This window comes from Vipera ursinii, assembly GCF_947247035.1.
Source record: "Vipera ursinii genome assembly, chromosome: 1".
Taxonomy (NCBI): domain Eukaryota; kingdom Metazoa; phylum Chordata; class Lepidosauria; order Squamata; family Viperidae; genus Vipera; species Vipera ursinii.
This window is the reverse complement of record NC_139512.1, coordinates 298,146,638-298,168,889: the sequence shown is the minus strand read 5'-3', so window position 1 is coordinate 298,168,889 and position 22,252 is coordinate 298,146,638. Positions and strand designations below refer to the sequence as shown.

The 22,252-nt window shown below is 37.3% G+C and overlaps 1 protein-coding gene across 1 annotated transcript in view; it reads left to right on the top strand.

Moving 5' to 3' along the window:
• KCNK17 (potassium two pore domain channel subfamily K member 17) overlaps nt 1-16,187 on the top strand; it is a gene marked incomplete at both ends in the record, with an annotated part of 28,316 nt that extends 12,129 nt beyond the window's left edge. The window contains 3 exons of the mRNA XM_083349346.1: nt 10,679-10,845; nt 13,702-13,870; nt 15,925-16,187. Coding sequence (XP_083205472.1) covers nt 10,679-10,845; nt 13,702-13,870; nt 15,925-16,187 — 599 coding nt within the window. The remainder of the gene's footprint in view (nt 1-10,678; nt 10,846-13,701; nt 13,871-15,924) is intronic.
• Nucleotides 16,188-22,252: the final 6,065 nt, after the last annotated feature.

The following is a 22,252-nucleotide window of genomic DNA, read 5'->3' as shown; positions in this document are numbered from 1 at the left end:
GGCACTTAATGATTCATCATCATTTAAGCAGCACCTTTGTCTCAAGCCTAAATTAGAGACTTGAAGCATATCATGGGCCATATTCCATGCTTCCCTAAATTAATGTTTTTTCTATGGACAATTGCATACAGATATATGCAGAAAAGGGTTTTTTCTGAAAACTTATGGGATATATAAACTAAAAGCTCTGCTTCTGGAACACTATTCCAGAAATCTATCAACTTCCAATTAAGCTGCTAAACCTTAAAGAGGTTAGCAACAATCATTTTTCAAACATTTGAAGGGAAATTTAAATGAAGACATTTGGAAAATGAGAACATTTACTTGTAGCCAATTCACTTCTGAGAGAAGAGGTGTGGCATCTGTAGCCCTCTGAAAAATAAGCATCCAATTAAACATTTTCACTGTAAGAGAAAGGAGGAATTATTACATACATAGAGATTCAACAGATTAAATTAATGAAATGAATTAACAAATTGCATTTAGCTTTGATTGTGCCCCGGCCGATTCCATTGTCCTGGTCCCATCCACTTATTGGAGTAACACATCATAGTTAAAACTGTACAATGCTTGGCCCTACATAAGATTATAGATTTTATAGATTCCTAACTTGGGGGCTAAAGCAATGCCTGGTTCCTAGTTCTACCCAATCCCTTCTCTGAAGCACAATCCAAATGGAAACAGAGGACAAAGAGATTAGAAAGCTGCTAAGTCTTTTCAAGGTGCTGGTGATGACCTATAAAGCCCTAAATGGCTTGGGTCCGGGATATCTGAGGGAACACCTGCTGCCGGCATCAAGCTCCCTTCGTCCTGTGCGCTCCCACAGGGAGGGCCTTCTCAGGGTACCGCCGGTAAAAGATTGCTGGCGGATAACACCCAGGGGGAGGGCCTTCTCTGTGGGCGTGCCTGCCCTTTGGAACCAGCTGCCCATAGAGCTCAGGACTGCCCCTGACCTTTGCTCATTCCGCTTTAACTGTTCTTAATTTTTGTAATTGTTGTATTGTTATTTTAAAAACCTTGTGAACCACCCTGAGTCCTATGGGAGAAGGGCGGTATATAAGTCTAATAAAGATAAAGAAAGATAAAGATATTCCTACTTCCAGGGAACAGCTAAAAACACAAAGTGCCTAACCTTGAATTCAGATTGGTACAGATTTGATGCAGAACTACTACTTATGACCATAATTGAGTCTGCCATAAGAATAAGTTGTGCCTGTAAAGCAGCTCATCATGTGACTGACCTGATTTTCCAACCTTTTATTTTTTTTAGGAAGTTGTTAAGTGAATGTAGCAATCTTAAAGCGAATGCCTCAGTTGTTAAGCAAAGCCATCTTTTGCTATGTGTCTTTTTTTTTAACCAGAAACAAGTAAACACTGATTTTCAGCAAAAAATGTAAATTGTGGTCATGTGACTGCGGGACACTGCAAATGGCTGTAAATATGGACTGGTGTTGAACTGAGATGATATTTATTTAATTTAATTTAATTTAATTTTTATACCGCCCTTCTCCCGAAGGACTCAGGGCGGTGTACAGGGCAATACAATAAAATACAATATATAAAAGTTAAAAAATATTAAATACTACAGCCCAATTCAATAAATTAATACAATAGCGTTAAAATACCCCTAAACCCTTCAGACCAGGCCGGCTTGTTCAAATAAATATGTTTTTAGGTCACATCGGAAGGAGTGAAGGTCGGGAGCCATCCGGAGCTCCACTGGTAAATGGTTCCAAAGGTCTGGCGTGCCCACAGAAAACGCCCTCCCCCTGTAAAGTCTTCGGAAAACCCATACAATTCTCTGATAATAAAAACTGGGGGTGCCCTGTCCAGTACAGGGAATATAAAACAAGAGAAGGCAAAATTGAAAGATATCCCCCCCTCCCCAACCTGCTATTAGAGCTTACAACTGAGAATTGCAGTTAGCTTTCTTATGGTTTTCAGATTTGACAGTCGAATTAAAATATTTACTTTTTTTATTGAAGAGTTTTAAAATACATTTTTGAAACATATACCCCATCTACTCCACCCCTCTCCCCATCCCTCCCATCCCAACACACACACCCCAACTTCCCAGAGCTGAATACAGGGTATTACATCATACAGTCCTACTCTAAAATGTTCTAATTACTATAATTACTCTTTAAACCCTATCGCACTTTAACTCTCCTTAACCATAGAAAAAAATATAGCCTCTAATTACAATAATAACTATTCAAATGCTAAATAATACTTTGTAGTCCCATATTTGTTCTGAATAAAATCAATCCATCTTTTCCATTCCACTATATATCTCTGTTGCGAGTGATCTTTCACATATGCCGAGATTTTAGCCATTTCTGCCAAGTTCGAAACTTTCAAAGTCCATTCTTCAATAGTAGGCAGGTCCTCCTTCTTCCAGTATTGCGCTACCGAATTAAAATATTTGTCTGAGTCAAACTTGCTTGCTTCCCTGAAGTCTGAGGCTTCAAGAATATGCATTAAAGTTCCTGGAAACATAGATTCTCTCAACTACAGTATGTATGTATCTTCAACTCAGCAGGATCCCTTGAAGCTAAGGGTAGGATGGGATGCTAAGCTGCAGATAAAAAAATAATAACACTCTTTGCCTCTGAAATCCTTTGCTTGAGCCAATCCAAAGAGAAGAATGGCATCAAGAGTATTAGGAATAGCCAGATTTGTAAAACTAAGATTTTGAAAGTACACAGCAAGGGTGCACTTGAATGCAAATTTCACAAGCTTCACACACCCAGGCATCTTTGTAAGAAAGACTTGCCAAGTGGCTGTTGAAAGTGAATCCAAGGGCTAGAACCACTTTCTGCAAGGGAATGAATGCCATCTCAAGCCAGCCTAGGCTGACCTCCTCCAATCCTACTTTGTTGAAACATTAATGAAATTGGAGAGAAATATTAAAATTTATTTTACAATGTGTGACAAAATAATATAGCAATTTTTAATCTACCAAATTAATGTAATACAAAAGAGGTGGGTGTGCTCACTGTGTTTTTAGACTGAGAATTGAGTTTTTGCAAAATTTGGGAATTATTTCAAGGGTTCTGCACACCTCAGAAATAAACTGGTAGATCTCTTCCAAGTTATTTTACCGTCCTCTACATTTTTACAGCCATATCAAGCTGGGGTAGGGGGAGAGAAAGGAAAGGAAACTAGCTGATAAAAGGAGTGGTATGTGGGCTACTCCTAACTGTTCATCACTTTCTTTAATGTGCTTGGTATGTCCTGCCAACAGAAATGGTAGGAAGGTTTCCCCCTTACATGTGCATTCTTTCTAACAAACTGATCCAAGAAAGAATCAACATAGAAGCTATTTCAACAAGTATTCTTTTATGTGTGTGTATTAGGGCCACCCCATTTGGACAGCCAAAAAATTGGATGACCACTAGATGGACACAAAGAAATATTGAATGTTAGGAGGTGTTTTTTCCTCTGCTTGTCACCTTACAGCCCAGATATGATAGCTTTAATGCATACAAACATCATGATTCTCTGGAACATTTTATGGGCCTTTAACTAGTCCCACAACAATATATAATCTTTATTCCTTGTTGACTTACAAAAGATTGCTTGCATTACTCAATCAAATATTAGAAATACTTAGAGCTGAGTTCAAGAGACATTTTAGAACTGTCTGCTGAGATTAGCTATAACTTGCACCAGCAATAGGAGGAGCCAGGAATTGGTATATAGCGTATGGATGGGAGAACTGGAGAAAGGGTAAGATCATAAGATCATTCTGGTAAGACTGTTTACAGCATTCGTCTTAGGGAGTGATAAGTAGGAGCAGATCAGTCAGATGAAAAATTCTAGGCTACAGTATATTTATTGTGGCTTAGTTCACATAATAGATGAAGCCAAAATAAACTGTTAGAACTTTTTGATTGCTGTGTGAACCATATAAATTTATTAAATAAAATAAACCTTTGTAAAATAAGAGTTATGGTTTAATGCAGTATTTCTTAAAATTTTCAAAACCAAACAATGCTAATTTGTTCATTTTTTAAAAAATACTGCAAGGAACTTGTATCACTGTTTCTCTAAAAAGGAAATAAAAATAATATTGAAATAAAACTTCTTTAAAATATTTAGAGTGTGTTTTCCCTTATATTTAATATATTAATTAGAAACCTTAATGGAATGCATGAACTAGAATATGATTATTTCATAAGTGTTGTCAGTGACATTGTTAAACTTAGGCTTCATGTTACCCTCTGTTTCAGGATTGTAACAGTTGTAGTAAGTACTTAACAACCCATTTTTCACAAAGAGATTCTCTAGAACACACATGTCAAACTTGTGATGTCACGTGACATCACATGATGTATCAGAACTTTTTTCCCATTGCCGGCAATGGGGTGGGCGCGGTTTTGTCTTGACCAGGCCAACAGTTTGACACACCTTCTGCAGAAGATAGTAAAACCTACAGTGACTCTGAAGGTGATTGCAGAATATCTTCAGGCTGTTTAAGAAATGTTGGTGCTCCTTGGAAGATAGCTTAAAATTATGTTAGTCTGTTGTGCAGACTCAGTCAATTATAGTATATCTGATAAACTTTTGTTAAATCATGGTTTAGTATATGTGAATCTAGTTTGGGACTTGGCTTAGTTTTTAAAAAATGGTTCATCAGTATGCTCTGTTCTCTGCCATATTTGAACATGTTCAAACATTTGCTGATTTATTTTGCAGTCCTAATGGATAATCATAGCCTCTTTTTTCATGGTGTGTGCATTCACTAAAGTAATATATAAGAAGCAAAAGTACCAACTCATAAAATAGTGGGCTTCTATTTGTCTTGCAAATCACTTGTAGATCCAGTTTTACCAAATAAACACTTTATTCTTTCAGAATCAGCCGTCACCGTGTGTTAACTTTATGGAAGAATAGGCTGTAAAAACAAGGCATCCAAAATACTATATTGAATACTTCATTGATCAAATTGGAACAGTTTTCAGTTACTCAGTTGTGTAACGAGGGTTTATGCAATTGACTATAAAGATAATTTTTTGCATCCCTTTTTAGTGCATCCCTAAAGAACACTTTTTAGTTCTTTTGTTTAGATTTTGTTTTGTTCCCTATATATCTGAATTCACAAGTTCATCATCCCACAAGCTTCTCATTCCATGACCATAACCCAGCCAGTCAGTGGCGTAATGTGGGGGGTGCAGGGGGGGCCGGCCGCACCGGGCGCAACATCTGGGGGGGCGCACTCGCACTGAGCTGCTCAGGGAGCCCCAAGGGCTGCACAGAGTTGGCTTGGCTCCGCTCTCGAGCTGCTCTTTCTTGCAAAGCGAAATGAGTCCGGCAGGTGAGATGGGCGGCCACATAAACTGAAGAAAATAAATAGAAGCGGCCAACTCTCCACCCAGGCTCAGGCCAACCGCAAGCGCCCCGCAGGCGCCCTGGCAGGTTTGGCCGAGCGAAGACGGGCCCGCTGGCCGGCCGGCCTAGCTTCGTGCGCATGCGTGGCTTTATTTAGCGGGACTCACGTGCGAGCTTGAATGCAGCGGCTCTTGCAGGTCGGAGCCCCGCCCAGCCGCCCTTGAGAGGGACCCAGAAGCATCCCGCATGCGCGCGACTCTTCTTGGAAAGTCTACGCCGCTGCGGGGCGCGTCTTTTCAGCAGTGCCGTGATGTCACCGCCCGCCCGCCCCTCTATTTCCGCTTCCGGTTGCCTTGCCCCGGGTGCTGACAACCCACGCTACGCCACTGCAGCCAGTCTTGCAGAATGAAACTTGGGTCACTCTTGATAACAAAGGCAACTAACTGATCACAAAGGAGAAATATTTGAAATAGAGCAGACTGTGACAATTACATTTTAGCTAGTATTAGAGAAAGTCCAAAAATGGAACAATTGTCTACTGTAAAATAATATACAGTTTCTGGTGGCAGAACAGAAAGGAAAATACAATTCTTCTTGCCTTTCCATTTGTTTGCTTGTTTTTACCCCTAAAATAGAACTGAGAAAACAATGATGAAAGGAAGTATTTAATAATAATAATAATAATAATAATAATAATAATAATAATAATAATAATAATAATAATAATATGGAAGGGCTTTACTTCTTGTAGATTCATATTGTATTTCAGAGGGCCATCAGAACTATCCAACATCAGGTACTCCCAAGAAAAGTTGATTGTGAATCCATCCTTAGCTGTATAGAAGGAATTTACAAGCTCTCCCCACTTTTTTGCCATTCTTGGGAAAAAACAAAATTCCAGTGGCCTCAGATTGACATCCCAAGGCTTTAGGAGTGGAATCTAAATATACAGAAAATATTTATGGTGCTCATTCAATAAGCGGTGGTGATAAATTCAAAGAACCTGGCCCTTGCAAGCAAGTTAACATCTGTACTAGAATAAGTGTTTCATTTCACTGATACAGACTACAGGTGACCCAACTGAACACTTTGATAAAATTGCTATTCAATAATTTAATACTCTTCGCCGAGAGATACTAAATAAATATCGGCAAAAGTTCCAAAACAGCGATTTCAAAGTGCTGCACTTTAATAAGATAGGAATACAATTTTATTTAGCCTAATTTTTAAGACCCTTTTGCATAAATAATACCAAATTAGATTACTAGTTTTGTTTAAGTGTAGGCCATTGCTCTATTCTCCACCTTACTCTTAAAACTGGAGATAAATGGAAGGGAAAAGATATTTAAGATTTTTAGTGTCATTCTAATCTCTTGTTTGAAAGAAAATCAGAGTAGAACAATTAACCAGTGGAACAACCTGCCTCCAGAAGTGGTGAATGCTCCAACACTGGAAGTTTTTAAGAAGAGACTGGCCAGCCATTTGTCTGAAATGGTATAGGGTTTCCTGCCTGAGCAGGGGGTTGGACTAGATGACCTCCAAGGTCCCTTCCAACATTATTATTATTATTATTATTATTATTATTATTAGTAGTAGTAGTAGTAGTAGTAGTAGTAGTAGTAGTAGTTGTGGTTGAAGTGTCATTGGATTATAACAGAATAACATAGTTGGAAGGGACCTTGGAGGTCTTACAGTCCAACCTACTTGCTCAGGCAGGTGACCCTCTTTCATTTCAGACAAATGGTTGTCCAATCTCTTCTTAAAAACCTCCAGTGTTGCAGCACTAAAAACTTCTGGAGGCAAGTTGTTCCACTGACTAATTGTTCTAACTGTTAGGAAATTTCTCCTTAGTTCTAGGTTGATTCTCTCCTTGATTAATTTCCACCCATTGCTTCTTGTCCTGCCTTCAAATGCTTTAGAGAATAGGTTGATTATATTGGTCTGAGCTATGGGATCCTCTGTGTATCTTCTTTTTGCACCCTTAGACTGCTTTTAAAACTGCTTTGCTAAGTACATCATATCCTTCCCCCACCTAATCCAATTTTAGAACAGTTTCTATTTGTGCCTTGTGGTTTGATGTCATAATTGTGCTTTTAGTACAGAGCTTGCTATCCTCACCCCTTTTGCTAACAAAAGTGCATGCCAATATAAACGAAACTGATCAAAGAAAATCATACTTGTGGTGTAGTAGTACAGACCTTCTCAATTTCACTCTTCTAGAGAGCTTCATTTAAAATTCTTTCAGGATGTTAAAAATGGAACTAAATGTTATTGGGCCACAGGCGGAAATTGGTAGTAAAATCTTGTTTAGACTGTGTTGCTTCACGATACAAGTGAATCTAGCAACTTGGATGAGGCTAGGCTACAACCTGGCACAACTTTTCCCCTTCCAGATGGAGTTTGTGGTATAGAGAAGGATTTAATCATGAAAACTAGTATTCTAAAATAAGGCATCTCTAGGATTCTTTTCTCTGATTAAAGAAGTCTTATTTCCATTCTTTTCTCTCTATCTTATCCAAAATAGCTTGTTTTTTTGTTGCCTCTTCTTTTTTACCTCACTATTTTATAAAATAACCTCTAATGAAAGCTTTATTTTAATCTGAAACCACTCTCAAATCAGTACATATAACAAAACATTGTTTTTATTTCTTTTTCAATCCTCTACTATCGCTTCTTTCTATAGCAATATTTCTGTTTTTCTGAAAGACGTACATGTCTTTCAAGAATAGACCTAATTTGGATTTCAAAGAGTTTGGCTACTCAGGTTTCTAAAGCAGAAACACTACCAAAGATTTTTGAAACATAATCCTGTGAGTTTGGTTAATAAAAGGAAATCTAGTTTTTTTTAATGGAGATCCCTTCAATGATTTTATGCACAGCTGGCAAATACTGCCTTACCAATTCATAAGTGCCTGTTCCTGTTGTAATCATTTTCAGAACTGACAAGAATAAATAGCATGCATTAAGCCAAGTGGTTTAGATTGTCAGTAATAATTAGGATTATATTGCATATTGTAGTTTCTGGGCCTTTGCTTTATCTTCAGTCTCTGTTCTGAGTGGATTACTTATAATGTACCATTTACATGGAGACCTTTAGGGAAAAAAAGATCCTGGTAGTTGAGGGCAAACTACAATGATTTTCAGTAAGCTACATCTATCAAGTTTAATATCAATTTACACTAGAGTACAGAGTCTGTGGAAACCTATTTATTTTATTTATTATGATTAAACTTATGTGCCACCCATCTCACTGAGGCGACTCAAGAAAGCTTACATTCATATAATTAATATACCATATAAATCATTAAATAAGAACCACGCAATTAAAAATCAGTTAAAATTTCAATTAACCAAGATGGAGAGGGAGGTAGAAAACTGCACATGGGGAAGAGGCAGGGTCTGACTAATCCATTAACCACCTCCAAGATGCCATTCCCCCATTGGGGCCTCAGGTCAGCTGGCAGAGCCAGGTCTTCAGGCTCTTTTGGAAGGCCAGAAGGATGGGTGCGGAAGATTTACATTTCAACGTAACTGCAGGAAACCAGCTTGAAGAAGACTAGAAACTCAGTGGGAACTGATTTGAGTGAGATTTATACTAATAGAAGTTATGATCCCATGTTACCCTAAACTATGGTTTAGTATTAGGTGGATAAGGCTCAGTGATCCTTGCCTGTATGAATTCTCTCCTACTAGGATCAAGTTGTAAAGAAAATTTCACAGCCACAAATTCCATCAATAACTGTAAATAGATGTTGCTTAGTAACAAAATAACAGAGTTGGAAGGGACCTTGGAGGTCATCTAGTCCAACCCCCTGCTCAGGCAGGAAACCCTATACCATTTCAGACAAATGGCTGGCCAGTCTCTTCTTAAAAACTTCCAGTGTTGGAGCATTCACCACTTCTGGAGGCAGGTTGTTCCACTGGTTAATTGTGCTACTCTGATTTTCTTTCAAACAAGACACTAAAAATCTTAAATATCTTTTCCCTTCCATTTATCTCCAGTTTTAAGAGTACGGCGGAGAATACAGCAATGGCCTACACTTAAACAAAACTAGTAATCTAATTTGGTATTATTTATGCAAAAGGGTCTTAAAAATTAGGCTAAATAAAATTGTATTCCTATCTTATTAAAGTGCAGCACTTTGAAATCGCTGTTTTGGAACTTTTGCCGATATTTATTTAGTATCTCTCGGCGAAGAGTATTAAATTATTGAATAGCAATTTTATCAAAGTGTTCAGTTGTGTCACCTGTAGTCTGTATCAGTGAAATGAAACACTTATTCTAGTACAGATGTTAACTTGCTTGCAAGGGCCAGGTTCTTTGAATTTATCACCACCGCTTATTGAATGAGCACCATAAATATTTTCTGTATATTTAGATTCCACTCCTAAAGCCTTGGGATGTCAATCTGAGGCCATTGGAATTTTGTTTTTTTCCAAGAATGGCAAAAAAGTGGGGAGAGCTTGTAAATTCCTTCTATACAGCTAAGGATGGATTCACAATCAACTTTTCTTGGGAGTACCTGATGTTGGATAGTTCTGGTGGCCCTCTGAAATACAATATGAATCTACAAAAAGTAAAGCCCTTCCATATTTATTTATTTATTTATTTAATAAATAATAATAATAATTAATAATAATTCAGACAAATGGTTATCCAGTCTCTTGTGTTGAAGCATTCACAACTTCTAGAGGCAGGTTGTTCCACTGGTTAATTGTTCTCACTGTTAAGAAATTTCTCCTTTGTTCTAGGTTGCTTTTCTCTTTGATTAGTTTCCATCCATTGCTTTTTGTCCTGCCTTATGGTGCTTAGGAGAATAGGTTGAATAATCTGCCTGCCTGCCTGCTTATCTATCTATATCTATCTGTCTGTCTATCTATCTATCTATCTATCTATCTATCTATCTATCTATCTATCTATCATCTACATAGTATTTAGACATCATTAATTGCTGTTCACTGTGTTTGTTTAAATAGAGTTGGTAATAGGAGTAATGTGGTACTTCTACTTACATTCACTAATGCAAAGCATATTTCATCTCATTTCTGTAATCCTAATATTAGAATATTTCTTCCTCATATCTACTCTTTTTTTCATGTTTGAGAAACTTCCGATATCTTGGCTTTTACTGTTTGGCTTTTTATTTATTTTTTACTGTTTGGCTCCTCATTCTTCTTACGTCTTAAATGTTGGACAATAATTTTATAAAGCCGAAATTCTACAAAGTCTTTCTGCAAAGCCTGCAGATAATATTTTTGCCAAATATCATTGACATAGATTATAGCTACATTATCGTGTTAATTTCTGTTTTACCAATGACCAACTTTATTCTTCTTCTTTCAGGCTATGGCAACTTGAGCCCCAATACAGTAGCTTCGCAAGTGTTATGTATCTTCTTTGCCCTCTTCGGGATTCCCTTAAACCTTATTCTTTTGAATAGGATAGGACAGCTGATGCTCTCTGGGGTGCATTTATGTGCCTTCTATCTAGATGTGAAGTTCCAGTGGCAGGTAAGAGATTTAGGTGTTCTTACTTATTTGTTTATTTAATCTAAGCCACCCATTTCACAAGCAAGTAATTCTGGTCACTTTGGCCAGCATTATTCATGCCATTTTCTTAAAAAGCAAGAATGTCAATGAAAATGCCATTGTCCTAACTGTTTTAATTTAAATTTGTTGTAGCCAGAGCTATGGTGTAGCAACAAAAGCTGTCTAGATCACCATATTCTGTTGTGTTGTTCCCCTTAATAAAACCTTCAAACTTGAGATGTAAATCTTTACTTGTCTTCATGTTTAACTTGTCTTCATGTTCATTGTGTTTACTTGAAATACTTTTCTATTGAATTAAATTAGGCATACTTATCTCTCTATATGCATTTGTTTAGGTTTATGGAACTAGCAAGCCCCAGGGAATTGCTGGCTCTGCAATCTTAAACAGCAGGAAGATCATAACAAACTCTGTGTAAGGGAGATGAATAAGCATAAGTGCACACTTTAAAAAAAGTGTTTTAAGCCTAGGGAGAATGTTTTGAGATGAAGAATAAGAATAAGAGGAGACTTGGTAGACTGTTTCCACAATAGCTAGTTGCATGCCTCTAGGGAGTTCTTAACAAGGGCAGGAGGGCAAAAATATCCTTTAACTCATGTTTCACTAGCTAGCAGAGTGGAGCAGAGATGGGGAAAGATTTTTCTTTCCAGATACTTTAGAACATTTTGGAGTTCTATTAACCATTAAGCAAAACATAACTTGTAGATTTCATGCAGAAATGCCCCATCTTAAGAGAAAAAGATATTTAGTGGGGCAAAAAAGAGGCCACACCAAAATGTATTATAGGCATTTAACTATAATCTCACTGACAGATACGTCAGTGTTAAAGAGGAGGTTTTGCTTTCAGTTTTTGGTTTTCTGTCAGGAAAAAGTTGGTTCGTCACCATTTGCCTTCCCACTTCTATGTTTTGTTCTTACATTATGTCTGCACAAGCCTCACATTCCTCAGGTTATCTATCGCTATCTCTAGATCCAAGTATTCAGAAAATATGACGCATGTACACACTCCTGTTCCTTCCCCCAATATAGCAATGGTAAAATAGCATCTTACTATTCTTGAAAAATTGTGCAAGTCTAGGCCTTGCTTAGGCCTGACTACTGCATCCACATCAACTTCCACAGAGAAATAGCAGATAATAGTCCAATTTCAAGCTTTTTGTCTGTACCAATGACTACTTCTAGTTGGTATGAATCATAATCTAGATTAGAACTTTAACATTTAGAAATGCTTATTGCAAATGTATTAAATTAATGGAAAGCATGCTTTGGTCAAGGATTTTTTTTCCTTTCCAACTTACAAATGTAGACATTTGTGGGCTTAGAAAAATTCTAGAAGGATCTTCTTACCTTGATGGAGAAAGAAATGAACCATTTGCACATATCTATTTTTAATGCAAAATGTGGCTGCTAATACCAGTGGAAGCTAGAAAATTTTAAACATTTCTGCTCTAAAACTGGTGGTGGTGTCTCATTTGTGAGAATTTTCTTTCCATACATTTTCATGGCCATATCTTATTAATCATCTTCTTAAGCTTAGCTTAAGTAGCATTTATTTTCTCTGGATAACTTTGAAGAGAAAAATATTCCGCTTCTTGTTCATAAAGTTGAGATTTCTGAATCAAAGGATGACTAGGTCCAAACCTAGAAAAATTGGAGACCTCAAAGGGCTTCTTTAAACCCAGACAGCCTATCACCAGCCCTTCTCCACAAGTAACCCCAATAGTCCCATCAATCATCACCAGCCCTTCTCCACAAGTAACCCCAATAGTCCCATCAATCATGGAAACACAGGGAAAAGGTTGCTCTGCTGGCATAAGGTTCTGGGGCAAGAAAACATGGCATAATTGGGAGGATGTATGTTAACATCTTCACATGCTAGGTTTTAGAAGAATCATTCAAGGGCCTTTCCAAACGCTCTGCTGTTTTTAGCAGAAAGATGCTCAGACCCAGAAAGTTCAAATTTTTTGCAACTTTTTGTCCAGGTAGGCAGCCCTAGATAAACTAAACATTAGATACTCTGCTAACCTGATTGAGTCTTGAGTCCATACCAAATCTAAAGCCAAGATCCAGAATAGCCTAACAAGTCTAAATAATATATAAAGCAAGGAATGAAGGTTGGAGCAATTTGCATCTTCCCCTTCTTTCCCTCTTTCTCATGGATTCCTGTTCTTTCACAATGTGTGAAGCTGAAATCTATTGACTAATGTTGGTTTACTCAGCAGGTTCAAATCAAAATCTAGTATTTGCATGAATAAACCAACATGAATTATTTTCTTGTTTGGGCCATCATTTGAAACTGATTTTACAAGCCTAGTAAAACTGACCTCCCAGGATAAAACTGTCAGTATTTAATTCAGACCTCCATTTTAGCTGAACTAAGTCATCATTTAGGAAATTGGAATGTTGCATCAAAAAAAGATCAGTAAGTTCTGAAGGTACACGTTGAACTTGAATCAAAATGTTCTTTGGCCCATTTGAATGGGCTAAACACAAGAATTATGCAAGGATTCTCATGCAATGAGCTTTTCTCTTCCAAATGTCTCCCAAATCTGTTCAGGAAAGTTTTCCCTGGAAGAAAGAAAATTTCAGCACTCTACTGGGTGTTCAAAGAAGAATGAATCTGTCCTGAATAATTCTTCTCTATCTGCAGAAGGCAGATTTATCTCCTGCCCTCCTCAGAAATTTAATAGGATACATACCTGTGTTGCAGATTCATTCAAAGCACATTCTTCCAGTATCTTCTTTAATGCAAGTTGTAATCTATATCCTGCTTCTTGTCTGATTTAACCTATATTATCTGTTTCTTTATTGGTTGCTAGCGGGGAGCAGTTGTCTTGACCCGGACCTGTGCCCTGGTTGCTGGTCTTTTATTATTTCTTTTGTTACCACCTTTGTTGTTTACTGCCATCGAAGGCTGGACTTATGAAGAAGGATTCTACTATTCCTTCATAACTTTAAGTACAATAGGCTTTGGAGATTATGTCATTGGTAAGTATTCTATGCCTATTAAAACTGTATTTGTTTGAGGGGTGGAGTAGCAGGTAGATTTACAATTTCCCTAGTAATTCAAAGGAAAATATGAACAAAAGCATGCCTTCTCAAGTTTAAGTTCAGTAAATAAAATCATAGTTCATTCTATTTTAAGGCTGAAGTGCAAACAAAGGTATGTCCTTCTTGAATGTGAAATTCTTGAGAGCAAAAGATCCTTTATGTGCTTGTTTACACAGTTCACTTTGGAGATAAAGTTTTTCGTTTAACTTTTCTAGTTAAATTATTTGGTGGAGGTACCCTTCCTTTTTGAGGGAAATTCTTAATGTTCTGGTCAGTTGTGGGAAAACAAGCAACTTCTTCATGCAGCAGGAAATAAATAAATAAATAAATAAAGAATTCTGGTATGTGAGGTGTTTTACATTGATTCAATTTGGGATGCATTTATGTTGATAGCAAAGCAGCTTGGTTTAATGGGTGTTTAAGTTGGAAGATATGCATAAAATTCTAGAATGTGGACTTGGTGGGTAGCCATTTTTATTCCAGTATAACAATTGAACAATGAAAGCTACTATATATAGTTGCATACTCATGAGACAAGTAAACCTTGGTAAGCACTGCATGAAAATCTCATTTATCAGATTCCTCTAAAAAGCACTTTCAACTTTTAGTTTCATTTTTACAACTGTGCAGAAGGAAAACAATCTTAAATTGGAATTATGTAGGCTAGAACAGGATTGATCTGCAATGATAATGTCCAGTGCTTTTTTGTAAAAGAAAAAGGTGCCGGAACTCACACGTCATACAACCCACCTTGCCTACGCTACAAGGTTCCATCCAAAAAAGGTGCCGGAACTCCATTCTGAGCGTTCTATGAGAAAAAAAGCCCTGATAATGTCATCAAGAGCTTATTTTAACCTTCACCTCAGTGGTGTTCCTTACTTTCTCCAAGTTATTTAAATGGTTGTTATTTAAATCTTTAAATTATTTCAATCTTGTTTCTGTACTAAACCATTATGCTACTAACCATGACTTGTCATTAAGCTACGAATGGCACTGATTGCCTGTTCTATATCATAAACTCTGTTTTGTAAAGCACAATAGCTAGATTTACTGCATGCTAAGCCAGAATCAAATAAACCACATGATGACAATGTAAAATGTAAATACAGTCAATATTGTATTTAAATATAAATTATATTATTATATTATTATATTATATTATATTATTATATTATATTATATTATATTATATTATATTATATTATATTATATTATATTATATTATTATATTATTATATTATTATATTATATTATTATATTATTATAATATTATATTATATTTAAAAAATTAATAATAATGTATGCTGCCCAACTCTCAATCTCTTTAGATGGCTATTAATAAGTAAGAATGTATCCCTGGTCATGGTTGCCAACTTCCCTACACAGACAGAGAGGGCATTAGGAGAAAAAGAGAGAATGCATGTTTTATATGTAGAGCATATGAGGATATATTGGATCCCCTGTGAAGATCAGGAAAGCCTGAAATATAACCATCCATTTTAATGTGTAAACGGGTTGTAGAAATAACTTTGAGGAAGAGAAGGGGAACAAACAGCCACAGACATGTATGAGTCCAAAGCAGGAATGGAAGGGACCCTCCCAGGTTCTCTTTAGAATAAAGGCAGGGAAGGGAAGGCACATTCAGAGTTGCAAGATTATCTGTAACCTTGTAATAAAATCAGTTTCATGATTTTGATGTTCAAGTCTGCTCTACCTTGGGAAGTCTGTTAATTGTTTTGATACTAGTGTGTATAAACATTTGAACCCACAGAGAAATACGTCTCAGCTGCAGTTGTCTTGGGGTTTATTTTGTACTCCTAAGACAGCATGTTCTTTCTCTTGGTTGCTGACCTAAGTGGTGGTCCATCCACTCTCAAGTTTTCTGTACCTTAAAAACAGCTTTAGTTTTCTTGTTATCCAAGAATCTTTGAAATTGTGCACTATATTTCTTTCCACCTCTGTTAAGAGTTTGACACTTTTCTTCCTTGCAGGCATGAACCCTAAGCGTACTTACCCAGACTGGTATAAGAACGTGGTATCTCTCTGGATCCTCTTTGGGATGGCCTGGTTAGCCCTGATTATTAATCTCTGCATCAGCTTAGTAGAAAATTCTAGGAGACTTTGCCGGTGCTGCAAAACAAAAAGTCACACCATAGGAGAGGAGTTAATGAATGGCAACCCACACATTAATTTGGAGCCAGAAGATCAGCAGAAATGTGGCGTGAAAGACATAAAACCTGTGAGGCTGGATTGAATTTGAAAACTGCATTCTTTTACACATTTTTCTATTGAAGAAGGGAAGCATCTGCAGGTATCGGTAAATGTTTCCTGTGCCACCATGAGGAAAGTTGCTACCTGGGAAGTCATTTAAATGGAGTTGACTTGACACTTGGATGACATTGGAAATATACATGTATTTCCTTGAAAATTGTCTGGAACTGCATTTTCATGTGATACCTTTTTGGTATGGGAATAAATTGCTTTTTGAAAAGAGTGAAAGAACATGTGTAACAGAATAAACTGTGTGCATCTGAGTTGGGAATCTGGGACCATCACAACCCTCCTGATGTACCTGCAGCTGCTATATACAGGCAACAGTCTTCCAGACCTAGGGCCCTCCATGTTTACTAGAAATTAATATTTGTGTAATGAATCAGCTTATAGAAAATGAATTACAGTTTTCCATCCATTCCCACTTCAACCCCTCAAAAATCAAGTTTATTTCTATACAGTCTAGAAATCGGTATTAACAAAGTAGGGAAAGTGTGCAGAACGCAGCTTCTGGAATCCCCTAGACCTCTTTATTAGCATGGCCATAGGATATATCTGCGTTTTCTTCTAGGTAACAAAATTAACACATTGCACTGTGTCGATTTATATGTGAATGTTCTAGAAAGCACAGGGTGAGCTGTCAGTGTTCTGGCTCATATCACCTGGCTTAGAATGGAAGGTATAGCAGCAACTGAGCTGCTACCCAAAAACTGCTTGGGGATGACTTGGGGGATTTTTTTCCTCGATCGTTTTTCCTCAGGCTGATTTGATCTATTTTTAGCCTTGAATTTCTGTTGCCAGTTTCTCCAGCCCCTCTCTGGTCCCATTTTGTTCAGGTTTGGAGCATTATTCTGCTGACAGACTGAAAAACAGGCAGACCAGGTACTAAGCCTAAGGATGTAATATCTTTCCAACATTCCATAAGGTTGGAAAAACAACAGAACAGCTGCCTGTACTGTCGCTTGTTATATTTGATGGGTGGGATTAATTGTATAATTGTACATTTATATTAGGTTCTACTTTTATATCTCATGTTTATGCTTTCCCAAGGAATCCCTATGAGGGACATAATATAAAGCATTTTTTTAAAAAAAAAATAACGGTGATGGTAAACAAGAGAGCATTGTAATTTATTAGGTATATTGTTCACATTTTTAAAAAAATAGTGTTCAAGATGAAAAGCAGTAAAAAAAACATGGAGGGTATGTGCTCAAATAGAGATATAGATTAATACCTTTCACTGTGAGGGGGCAGAAGCCAGTTGGAGTCCCTTCCTGAAGTTGAATTAATAGGGATGTGTTCCATGAATGTGCCTAATATTTTAAACCAATTTCAACTGATTGCCATCTCAGCATTTTGTGGGGTATGAATTTGTTCCACCGTCCTAGCTTCTTTTCAACACACATCCATTCCAGCCTTGGTGATTTTTAGTACAACTCACATTGGTGAAAATTCTTCCTGGAGATAATTTTTGAACATCTGGAACATCCATAGTTTGTGCCACCTAAGTCAGTCTTGTTCAGTTTGGCATTCTTCAGTACTGATTCCAGATAGGAAGTCTGAAAGTTGCAATTCCAATATGCAGAAACTAGAAACTAGATGGGACAGGACAGGTTTCTCATCTTACATTTTATCTCATTATAACTTGACACTTCATGGTTCTGCTGTGCTTAGTCTTTGTAGCTGGAAAATGTAGCCATAGAGAAGTTTGTAACTTGGATTTAAAAACAAAACAAAACATCATCACCCATAAAAATGTTGTTGGCCAAAAATATAGAAGGTCACTCATTCAAGGGTGACTAAGGAGAGAGAGAGAGAGTTCTTTTACAATCTGCAGTGGAACGTTATTGGAGATATTTGAAAAAATTAAAAGATTTCCTGTATAATTGTCCATGCACTTCTTTTAAACTATATGTGTAATAATGTTATTGAAAGTTCAAGTAAGTCTATGTAATAAATTTATACCCTAATATGCGTAATGTTCAAAACAATATTTTTTAAGCAAATTCAGATACTTTTCTCATTCTCTGAGTCTTTCAAATGAACTATGTGTGTATATGTGTATGTGTGTATTTCTATCTCTAGATGCAACATTGCACTTGGCTGCATTAACAAAAGAATAAATTCAACCTCCCCCCCCAGTTCCTAGTATCCTTATCACACACCATATTGGCTTGGCAGATATCTTGACTGTCTAAATCCATTTGTAAGGTTATAGATTTCCTAACTTGACAAACAGCAAGTTTTAAAGTGCAGGGTTTCAGTTAGCCATCCATAACCACTTCTGGAATATTCAGTTCCATTGTACTGTGTCTCTGTTTTTCTGGTCCTGTTCTAGAAAGTTAACTACATGCTAAAATTGACATCCATTCAGTGGTCTTCATATTGGCATTGATGATTCTTTTTTTTATGATGTGTGGTCCATCCACAGAAAATGAGCATATAATTAGCTTTGAAATGTTTAAAATGCTGTCACATCCCCTTCCTGGGCTTAGTTGGACCATGTACTTTTGTTTAGCTTGAACTTCCCAGACATGTTCCCCTTGGTCTCAGCCAGAGGTGGGGAACAAGATTCCTTTTGGCCGTCACTTAAACAAGCAAACTTCACAAGGCTAATGCCATTTTTTGTTACTTAAAGGTAAAAGTTCCCCCGCACATGTGTGCTAGTCATTTCCAACTCTAGGGGCCGGTGCTTATCTTTGTTTCAAAGCCAAAGAGCCAGCGCTTGTCTGAGGATGTCTCCATGGTCATGTGGTTGTCATGACTAGATGCCAAAGGCGCACAGAACGCTGTTACCTTCCCACCGTAGTGGTCCCTATTTTTCTACTTGCATTTTTACGTGCTTTTGAACTGCTAGGTTGGCAGAAGCTGGGACGAGTAACAGGCACTCACTCTGTTACGCGGCACTCAGGATTCGACCCACCAAACTGCCGGCCTTCTAATCGACAAGCTCAGTGTCCTAACCCACTGAGCCACCGCGTCCCTTTTTTGTTACTTACATACCCTCAAAATTGTGACCATTGCTTTCTAAAACATTCATATAGGGATTTCAACTCGTGGCTGTATGTGTCCAGGAGAACCATTTTTGTGGGACCCAGGTCACATTCCTAAAATGTGATAGCAAAATTTTGATAGAAAAAATACCCACATTCTTAATTTTTTTTTTTTTTTTATTGAAAAGTTTTACAATACAATTTTCCATTAAAGACCCCCATCCCCCTCCACCCTCCCCTCCCTACCTCCCCCCTACCTCTTCCCTCCCCCCTTACCTCCCCCCTTCCCCCCTCCCTCTTCCCTCCCCTCCCTCCCCCCCACCCCCCTCCCCCCCCCCCGGACTTCCCAGAGCTAAATACAAGGTATATATATATAAAAGCAATCATAAGCAACCATATACTAACAACCATAAATTCTAAAAACCATCACTCTCTAACTTATATAAGAACAAACAAAACTTAACATTATTAAATATATATAAAAAAAAAATAGGAAAAGAAAAGAAAACACGAAAGAAGACTTATTCGAATGCTAGATAAAACTTCTTAACCCTATACTTATTCTGGATAAACTCAATCCACTTTCTCCATTCCATAATATAACGTTCTTGCGAGTGATCTTTCAAATAAGCCGATATCTTCGCCATCTCTGCCAGGTCGGAAACCTTTAAAGTCCATTCTTCTATAGTCGGCAGCTCCTCTTTCTTCCAATATTGTCCTATCAAAAGTCTTGCTGCCGTGACTAAATTCAGCATCAACTTGGAGTCCACCACTGTAGCATCAACAATTATTCCCAACAAAAAAAATTGCGGACAAAACTTTATCCTCCTTTTAAAGATCTTCTGTATATTCCACCAAATTTTAATCCAAAAGGCCTTAACCTTTTTACATGTCCACCATATGTGAAAATATGTTGCATCTTCAACCCCGCACCTCCAACACTTAGGCTGATAATTCGGATACATACTTGCAAGCTTTTTAGGATCTAAATGCCATCTATAAAACATCTTATAAAAATTCTCTCTTAAATTTTGAGCTTGAGTAAATTTCACATTCCTCACCCAGATCTTCTCCCACATGTCCATTGTAATAACTTCCTGGATATTTTGGGCCCATTTTATCATACAGTCCTTAACAAGCTCTGTTTCTGAATCAATCTCTATCAATGCAATATATATCCGTTTAATATGTGCAGGTCCCTGATTTCTAATTTGCTTTATCAGATTTTCATCAATCGTTGCAAATCCAATTTTCTGGTCTTCTTTCCACCTGGCCCGTAACTGAGTATATTGAAACCATGTTTGAACAACCTTCTCTTCTCGCAAGAAGCTATATGATTTCAAGCACCAAACATTCCTTTCCAAACTTAAAATTTCCTTGTAGGTAGTCTCATCGTGTTTGAAACCAGCATGTATATTTTCTATTGCGTGTTTTGGAATTGCCCACAATGGTATCTTACAACTTAGCTTATGTCTATACTTCTTCCAAACTCTCAGCAATGCCTGTCTTAAAATATGCGTCCTAAACACAGTACCTACCTTCTTATCATACAACAAATATGCATGCCAGCCAAACAACAAATCATGGCCCTCAAGATTTAATAACCTCGATTGCGTCAAATTGATCCAATCACTTATTCCTACTAATGCAGCAGCTTCATAATATAATTTAAAATTAGGCAATTTAAGGCCACCTCTCTCACGAATATCCTGCATAATCTTAAGTTTAACTCGTGGCTTTTTCCCTGCCCACACAAATTTATTGATACCACGCTGCCATTCCTCCAAATTAGAGTCTTTCTTAAGAATCGGTATCATTTGAAATAAAAATAAAAATTTGGGCAGGACATTCATTTTCACTGCTGCAATCCGTCCCAACAAAGTCAATTGTAATTTTTGCCAACTCTCCAATTCTTTTTGAATTTTCCCCCACAATTTTTCATAATTATTTTTATATAGCTTTGTATTCGAGGGCGACAAAATTACCCCCAAATATTTAACCCTTTTAACAATCTCAAATCCAGTTAATCCTTCCAAGAAGGCCTTCTGTGAAACTGTCATGTTTCTAGCCAAAATTTTAGTTTTCTGTATGTTTACTTTAAATCCAGAAACCTTCCCATATTGTGTTATTATCTCTATCAGGTCCACAACAGAGTTCTCTGGCTGGGTCACTGTAACAACCAGATCATCTGCAAATGCTCTCAATCTATAGTCCTGATCTCCTACTTGTATCCCCTTAATTTTTTCCGAATTCCGAATCTTGTTCAATAATATCTCTAAAGTTAATACAAATAACAAGGGCGATAACGGACATCCTTGCCTTGTACCCTTCTCAATATTACATACTGCCGTCAGACTATTGTTAACTATGATTCGGGCAGTTTGCTTTTGATATAATGCCCTAATCGGCTCCACATTCTTAATTTTTATAATAATAAAGTTGTAAGGGACCTTGGCGGTCATCTAGTCCAACCCCCTGCTCAGGCAGGAAACCCTATACCATTTCTGACAAATGGCTGTCCAGTCTCTTCTTAAATATTTCCAGTGTTGGAGCATTCACAAATTCTGGAGGCAGGTTGTTCCACTGATTAATTGTTCTAACTGTCAGGAAGTTTCTCCTTAGTTCTAGGTTACTTCTCTCCTTGATTAGTTTCCATCCGTAGCTTCTTGTCCTACCTTCAGGTGCTTTGGAGAATAGCTCGATTCCCTCTTCTTTATGGAAACCCCTGAGATATAGGAACACTGCTATTCTGAGTTACATTCCCTCCAATCTTACCAAAAAGAAAAAAAATGACCTCCTCTCTAGCGATACCATTGTTGATTTCCACAGCAAAAATATAACCAATACAGTCCCAAACAGGAGAAAAGTTGGTTGGCTCTTCACCTTGTACAACAGATTTGTTCTCCCAAGACAACGTGCTCTCCCTCTCTCTCCCCCTCTCCCTCTCTCTAGTATGCCTGCATTTATTGTATGTGTATCTTCCTTTTGGATGGGAGAAATCTTGTTTTTCTCTACTACAACTGTTCAGGTACTTTTGGACCATTCTCTACAGTTT